The sequence below is a fragment of the Doryrhamphus excisus genome, chromosome 3, assembly GCF_030265055.1.
Source record: "Doryrhamphus excisus isolate RoL2022-K1 chromosome 3, RoL_Dexc_1.0, whole genome shotgun sequence".
Lineage (NCBI taxonomy): Eukaryota > Metazoa > Chordata > Actinopteri > Syngnathiformes > Syngnathidae > Doryrhamphus > Doryrhamphus excisus.
This window is the reverse complement of record NC_080468.1, coordinates 13,794,647-13,801,941: the sequence shown is the minus strand read 5'-3', so window position 1 is coordinate 13,801,941 and position 7,295 is coordinate 13,794,647. Positions and strand designations below refer to the sequence as shown.

At 42.6% G+C, this 7,295-nt stretch overlaps 2 protein-coding genes across 2 annotated transcripts; both read left to right on the top strand.

The window, feature by feature from the left end:
* Positions 1-222: 222 nt before the first annotated feature.
* Positions 223-2,891, top strand: zp3f.2 (zona pellucida glycoprotein 3f, tandem duplicate 2). Its single transcript, XM_058067771.1, has 9 exons — positions 223-387; positions 461-645; positions 717-820; positions 891-982; positions 1,056-1,236; positions 1,309-1,411; positions 1,884-1,972; positions 2,036-2,133; positions 2,720-2,891. Exons 1-9 carry the CDS (start codon positions 315-317, stop codon positions 2,821-2,823), a joined length of 1,029 nt encoding a protein of 342 aa, XP_057923754.1. The 5' UTR covers positions 223-314; the 3' UTR covers positions 2,824-2,891.
* A 1,671-nt stretch (positions 2,892-4,562) lies between these two features.
* LOC131125808 (zona pellucida sperm-binding protein 3-like) lies at positions 4,563-7,087 on the top strand. The gene is made up of 10 exons (XM_058067689.1): positions 4,563-4,723; positions 4,789-4,955; positions 5,823-5,917; positions 5,976-6,064; positions 6,144-6,324; positions 6,401-6,506; positions 6,568-6,653; positions 6,719-6,810; positions 6,877-6,929; positions 6,992-7,087. The coding sequence occupies exons 1-10, from the start codon at positions 4,660-4,662 to the stop codon at positions 6,995-6,997; spliced, it is 939 nt and encodes a 312-aa protein (XP_057923672.1). The 5' UTR covers positions 4,563-4,659; the 3' UTR covers positions 6,998-7,087.
* Positions 7,088-7,295: the final 208 nt, after the last annotated feature.

Here is a 7,295-nt window from a genome sequence, read left to right as displayed (position 1 = left end):
AGAATTTATCTTATATTTCCATTATTTTCTGGAACATTTCCCTTATTTTTAAATGCTAATTGTTATTGTTATTGTTATATTACTCACAAACTCAGCTAAGTTGCTATTGTTAATTGGGTTTGTTTGCCAAAAATCTTGCTTCTGTGTTTTATTAGAATTATAATCATGATCCACAAGTTCTGTGTTTACTTGATATGGTCTCGGTACCAGTATCTTTTCCGGTCTACTGACCTGCACAGATGTCAGTGATTGGTGTGATTAGACAGGAAGTGTGTATATAATTAGCCTTTCAAGGTGTGCTGGTTCAGTGAGTCATGATGATCCATCTGAGCATCGGTGTGATAATCTTGGCTGCTTTTGCAGGGGTCGTCGTTGTTGGTGATGAAGGTATCATGGGAGGGTAAAAAGTAATTGCCTATGTGTCTGGCGTAATAACAAATAAGAATTTTTCCCTTCGCAGCGATCAACATCGTTTGCGGTACGGATGGCGTCAACGTCACATGGAAGCTGAATCGCCAGTTGGCGCCCTACGCAACTCGATTTTTCCTGGGGAACTGCATCCGCTCCAGTGCGACGAAGCTTCCGGGTGGAGCGTTGCAGCTCAATTTCAACGTCGATTTCGCTGAATGCAGATTTAAAAGACAGGTAGCGACAGATGTTGATGGATTTTCTTGGTGTTCTTCTCGTGCTTTTCTTGACTGTCGTGTGTCCCGCAGATGAAAGGCAAGCATGTGGTCTATTTAAATAAACTGACCTACCGACCACAGAGCAAGTCCAAACCTCCATCTTATACGTACCCGTTCCAATGCGTCTCAAAAAGGTGCGCCATTTTCACTCACTTTGTCTTTTTTTCCCTCTTCTAAACAATATTTATTTCCTTTTTTTTTTAGGGAGACTGTTTGGGTTCCACCGTTTCTGAACCCTGGATCCATTATTTCTTCTGGGCGTGGTGGCCTCGTCTTCCATATGGCGCTCCTCAACGGTGACTCCCCCACAAAGGGTTCAATAAAATGTGATGCAGATCGTCCTAAATGCTAACTTCCTGTCTGACGCAGATCAATTGTCGGGGATCGCGCAAACAAACGTGATCCCCTTGGGTTCCTTTATGCCGATCTGGGCGGCGGTGGAGCAACAAGCCCACCAACCGTTGCGTCTTTTCATGGAGGAATGCGTCGCGGCCACCACCGCCGTGCTGAAGCCGGATCAGCAAGTTTACCCCATCATTGGCAACAAAGGGTACATTTTAGTTTTAAGTCGTATTTTTTAAAATCTGGATGGTTGACTATTGTTTTTTTTTTTTTTCCGTAGGTGTCTTACGGATAGTGTTCGAGGAAATTCCATGTTCCTTCCTCGATACCACCCATCTGCTATCGTTCTCTACCTGCAGTCCTTCATGTTTGGTGTTGGCGAGGTGAGGGGTGATTTTTTTATTTTATTTTTTATTTTTTTAAACTGGAGAAAACCGGCACGTTGGTCAAGTGGTTAGCGCGCAGACCTCACAGCTAGGAGACCAGGGTTCAATTCCACCCTCGTCCATCTCTGTGTGGAGTTTGCATGTTCTCCCCATGCATCAGGGCTGCAGCAAGGAGACCCCGGGTTCGATTCCCCCTCTCATGCATGTCTGTGTGGAATTTGCATGTTCCTCCCCTGCGTGGGTTCCATTCCAAAAACATGCTAGGTTAATTAGCGACTCCAAATTGTCCATAGGTATGAATGTGAGTGTGAATGGTTGTTTGTCTATATGTGCCACCAGTCCAGGGTGTACCGGCCTCATGCCCAAAGATAGCTGGGATAGGCTCAAGCACCCCCCGCGACCCTTGTGAGGATAAGCAGTAGAAAATGAATGAATGTAGAAAACCTCATAAGAACATTTTCTCATTCAGGTGTACCTGCACTGTAAACTGGTTGCCTGGGATCCTCAAGTCCTAGATGAAGGCAAGAAGGCGTGTCAATATTCCAAGCAGACTGGAGAGTAAGTACCGTATGGAACATCTCCTTGTTTGTATTTCCTAGTTTTCTTCCACATGTATTTCAGATGGGAGCTGCTAGATGATCCATCCCAGAATGAACTGTGTAGCTGCTGTGATGACTCCTGCAGGTCCATGTCCAAAAGCAAACGACAAGCTGACCAGGGTACACTTTGCATGTTTTCTCTCCCAATGACTCAATCAGATATTAATACGTATTGTGTGGAAATATGGGCTAATAACTATAAAAGTAATCTTCACTCGCTAAATGTACTGCAAAAAAGGTCAGTAAGGATAATTCATAATGCCGCCTACAGAGAACATACTAACTCCTTATTTCTAAAATCACAAATACTTCAACTTGCTGATATAGTTCATCTTCAAACAGCTAAAATAATGCATAAGGCTAAAAATAACCAATTAGCTAAAAATGTTATCCAATACTTCTCTACAAGAGAGGAGAAATATGATCTCAGGGAAGAACTACATTTAAATAAAACACTTATATGCTAGGACATTAAAAAAAACAAAAAAAACCTTAAACTGTATTATGGAAAGCAGGAAGTGAACAAATGTAACAGTTACTGACTGTAAAAGTACCAGATGGAGGGGTAGGATTTAATGAGCTTTGCTTCTTCCTACTCCTTTTGGACATGTGGAACTGTGAACTGATTATGTGATGCATTCAATTGTAATCTGATGCATGTTAAAATGAAATAAAACCATTACCAATGTGATTTTCCTCCCACCAGAACCCCAGGGGCTCAGTCAACATTCAGTGTTGGGACCCTTCGTCATTGTGGATGCTTACTATGGAAGGATGGCTGCCGCCGCTGCTGGTGGATTTCTGTCATAAGCAGAAACTTGTCTGGGCCCTCAAAGTGACTCTTACAATAAATGTCATCTTCATTTATTCATTTTCAATCTGAGTTTGGGTATTTTTGTCTTTTAAGGCTGTAGAAATTCTAGCAACCAAGGAATTTTTACCGCTTATCCTCACAAGGGTTGCGGGGGTGTTGGAGCCTATCCCAGCTGTCTTCGGGCGAGAGGCGGGGTACACCCTGGACTGGTCGCCAGCCAATCACAGGGCACATATAGACAAACAACCATTCACACTCACATTCATACCTATGGACAATTTGGAGTCGCTAATTAACCTAGCATGTTTTTGGAATGTGGGAGGAAACTGGAGTACCCGGAGAAAACCCACGCATGCACGGGGAGAACATGCAAACTTTGCCAAGCACCCGTAAGTCAGTGAAATCCGAGTCTTTATGAAGCATCAAGAGTCAGGGAAATGCCAGTCTTTATCGCACACCACGAGTCGGTGAAAATCGAATCTTTGTGAACCCATGAATCAGTGACTTTTGAGTATTTTTAACAACTGTGAGTCAGTGAAACTTGACTCTTTATCGCACACCACGAGTCGGTGAAAATCAAGTATTTGTGAACCCATAAATCAGTGACTCTTGAGTATTTTTTAACACCTGTGAGTCAGTGAAACCTGACTCTTTATCAAGTCACGAGTCAGTGAAACTCAAGTCTTTATTCAGCACCATGAATCGGTAAAACTCCAGTCTTTGTCAAGCACTATGAGTCAGTGAAATCCGAATCTCTGTCAACCCGTGAGTCGGTGACACTAGAGACTTTCTCAAACAACTATGAGTCAGTGTTTGTCAACCCGTGAGTTTGTGAACCTTGAACCTTTGTCGAGTACCCCAAAGTCTGTGAAACTCCAGTCTTTTTGAACATCCGTGAATCAGTGAAACTCGAGCCTTTGTTGAGCGCTTATGGGCCAATGTAATTTGAATCTTTATTGAGCACCATGAGTCAGTGAAATTCCAATCTGTTCAGAACACCCGTGAGTCAGTAAATTCAAGTCAGTGAAACCCGGCGTCTTCGTCAACCTGTGAGTCAGCGGAACTTGCGATCCGAACGAGTGAATCGTTCATTTTGTCAAGGCTTTTTCCACAGGGCTAATACGTTTATACAACTTATAACTTCATTCATTCATTTTCTACCGCTTATCCTCACGAGGGTCGCATGTATGCTGGAGCCTATCCCAGCTGTCTTCGAGCAAGAGGTGGGGTACACCCTGGACTGGTGGCCAGCCAATCACAGGGCACATATAATAGACAAACAACCATTCACACTCACATTCATACTTATGGACAATTTGGAGTCGCTAATTAACCTAGCATGTTTTTGGAATGGAGGAGGAAACCCACGACGGAGAACATGCAAACTCCACACAGAGATGGCCGAGGGTGGAATTGAACCCTGGTCTCTTAGCTAACTTATAACTTGTTTCCTTGAATTTAGCTAGCATTAGCAAGGGGTGAATACATCAACGAGGTAAAAGAGGTGAGAATTTTATCACTCAAAAGCTTCCGTTTTATTTGTTTTTTTTGTAGTTTTTGTACAATTTATGAGTGTATAACGCAATAAATCAAACTTCAGCACCGTTTATACAAGAATGTAACAAAATGTTCTCTGTGATAACAACAAAATACACAAATAACGTGAGTATTTGAATGCCTGTATGATCCTGACCAATATGGCGGACTTTTTGGGGGTGTGATCAGGTGCAGCTGAGCATGCTGACCCACTCCAGGTGCAACCAATGACCTTGATGGTGACCCGTTGAGGGAATAAAAGCATCATCAGTGTGACTCCCACATGTTGAGTCACAATGGCTTACTTTTGGCATGGCGCGGTCCTCTTCAGCCTTGTTGTTGCCGCTTCCGTGCATGCAGGTAATGTTATTTGAACTGTTTGTTTTTTTTGCTTTTTTTAATGATTTTAATGTTCTTTTTACAAGAAATGAAGCTGGACTGCAGGCCAGGGTTTGTGTCGCTGGTGTGGACCGAACGCAGATCCCAGGTGGACACCTCGCTTTTCCGTCTGGGAAGCTGCACGCCGACTAGCACCACGGCCTGGGCGGCAACTTTTAATGTGGAGTTCATTGACTGCGGATTCAGGTCAATGGTAGGTGGAGGGATGTTAACGGGACGCTAAACGGAGCATCGAACCTGGGTCGGTGACCTTATGAACTTCAGCATATGGCCAGAATTTATTTAGCATAATATTTAACATAATCTGGGTCCAAAATGGGGGTTCTATTTGACAGATTTGGATGAAATTGCTCATTTTTGGACCAATCTCTTCCAAGAAATTATTGGCTGAATATTTACATATTAATTCGGTATAACATTTATATATTTTGACTTATTTTTAACAGCCTAAGAAGTATTTTTTTTTCCATAACAAACTTTCGACTGCTTGCTAGCAGGCATCATACGTGGTCACGTGACGTTGCTGTAGGGTGCCATGTCAGCTGATTTTATACGGAAGTTGTTTTTTTTTGCCGTCTTTTCCCGTGAAAGGCAGGGCGACAGCGCCATCCGCCGTCCGACTTTTTCAGGACTACAACCCTGGTGTGAGCACAAAGGACCCGTTCTTGTGGTTTGTGGTCTTATGGGCGCGTTTATTTATTGACTGGAAGAAAACATCCGTATAAATCAGCTGTTATGCGACGTCACAGGAACACCACGTGACCACTTGTGAAGTATACTAGCAAACAGTCGACACTGTCTGGTATGGAAAAGTACTAGCTTAGTCTGTTAAATTGCTTATAAGTATTCCAGGAGTCCATGAAATACTTTATTGAAGATATAACGGGAATAAAACTTCATTTCAGGTAGTTTTGTTGTGGTTTTGATTGCCGTTTTGCACCTATCTGCTACAAACTCCTTTTAAGCTAACTGCTTTTGTTTTGCACTTCTCGGCCACCGTATGTATCAATACATGCAACCAGTTAAAGCATCACTTTTGTAACACTTTTTTTTCTTCCAGGTGACTGGGAACCAGTTTGTGTACAGCAGTGAGTTGACCTATTCTGATTCCAAAGGGCAAACTCTTATCCAGCCGGTTGTTTGCATGTTTGACAGGTTAGTATTAACATGTCACTGAGTGCTTTCATTATGAACTGATTATGTGTTTATTCAGGCCAAATGACTGGTTCCCAATCACTTATGACCCGGTGTTTGAGACCTACGGCCAATCGGATCTCGTCTTCCATATGGCGCTGATGAATGGTGGGGGTTCCTCATTTAAAAAAAAAAAATGTAAACAAGTAAACTAAAAATAGTGTAACATTGTGTTATCATTTTAAAGATGACTTCTCAGGCCCGGCTGAATCCACTCGGTTTACTCTTGGGTCATTCATCCCGATCATGGCTCGTGTCGAGCAGAATACCCATCAGCCATTGCTGCTGCTGATGGAGGAATGCGTCGCTGCCACTACGCCGCAGCTGCACCCTGACAGCCATTTGTACAACATAATTACAAATAAGGGGTATGCTCTTCAAACAATGGCCGCCATCATGCCTTTTTTTTTTTTTTGGTCTGAAATTCTCCTCCTCGGCTTAAAGGTGCCTCACGGACAGCAAGAGATCTCGGTCCAGGTTCGAGCCAAGGACAATGACTTCTGAAATCCTCCTGTCCCTACAAGCTTTTAAGTTTGCGCTTGGTGAAGAGGTAAGTTAATAGATTATGTGTGTATACAAAAGTCTAATAATTTTGACTGGTCCTACAACAGGTCTTTATCCACTGCAAACTGGTGGCATGGAATCCCGAAGGCATTGACACCACCAAGAAGGCGTGCAGCTTTGTTAAAGGACAAGGGTATAAAACTATTGGACTCATTTAAAACTATTTGTTTTTAAGAATAATCAGTTTCTTGTGTTCAGTTGGAAGCTACTAGACAACCCAGCATACAGCAACCTGTGTGACTGCTGTGAAACCAGTTGCAAGTCCAGATGGACAAGGAGTACACATCCAGGTACTGACACAAAGTAGTCTTTTTTGCGTGTCATTGTATTGATCAAAGTACTTTCTGATTTTGCAGGGCATCATGGAATCGCCCAGAAAGTAGTCCTCGGTCCCTTGACTATCACTGATGTAAGTATGAACTTTATAGCTTGATTTGTAGATCTGTGTGTAATTCTCGTGTCTTACAACAGGTATAGATGGTATGAAGGACTGGATACGCCCAAACTGTTTTATTTGGTTGTATACAGCTTAAAAATTGTCTATCATTAAACATCTGGAACGACCCACTTGGGAGTAAATGTGTCCTTTATTTACACTGGAGAACGTATGAATGAGTTGACCTAATTCCTCCATTTAGATGCATTTTTAGTACATTCATTTTACATTATGGACATAATTTGGTCAAGTCAACAGAGGAGCAGTGAAGGTTAGTATCAATATTTCCTTGCGGTGTGGTTACATGTTCATAATTTACAAGCATTTGGAGACTGAGGA

Coding starts and splice junctions, on each gene's coding strand:
- zp3f.2 (XM_058067771.1), top strand. CDS start 315: ATGATGATCCATCTGAGCATCGGTGTGATAATCTTGGCTGCTTTTGCA. Junction 983..1,055: donor CCATATGGCGCTCCTCAACG/GTGACTCCCCCA, acceptor TGTCTGACGCAG/ATCAATTGTCGGGGATCGCG. Junction 1,237..1,308: donor CCCATCATTGGCAACAAAGG/GTACATTTTAGT, acceptor TTTTTTCCGTAG/GTGTCTTACGGATAGTGTTC.
- LOC131125808 (XM_058067689.1), top strand. CDS start 4,660: ATGGCTTACTTTTGGCATGGCGCGGTCCTCTTCAGCCTTGTTGTTGCC. Junction 5,918..5,975: donor GTTGTTTGCATGTTTGACAG/GTTAGTATTAAC, acceptor GTGTTTATTCAG/GCCAAATGACTGGTTCCCAA. Junction 6,507..6,567: donor AGTTTGCGCTTGGTGAAGAG/GTAAGTTAATAG, acceptor GTCCTACAACAG/GTCTTTATCCACTGCAAACT.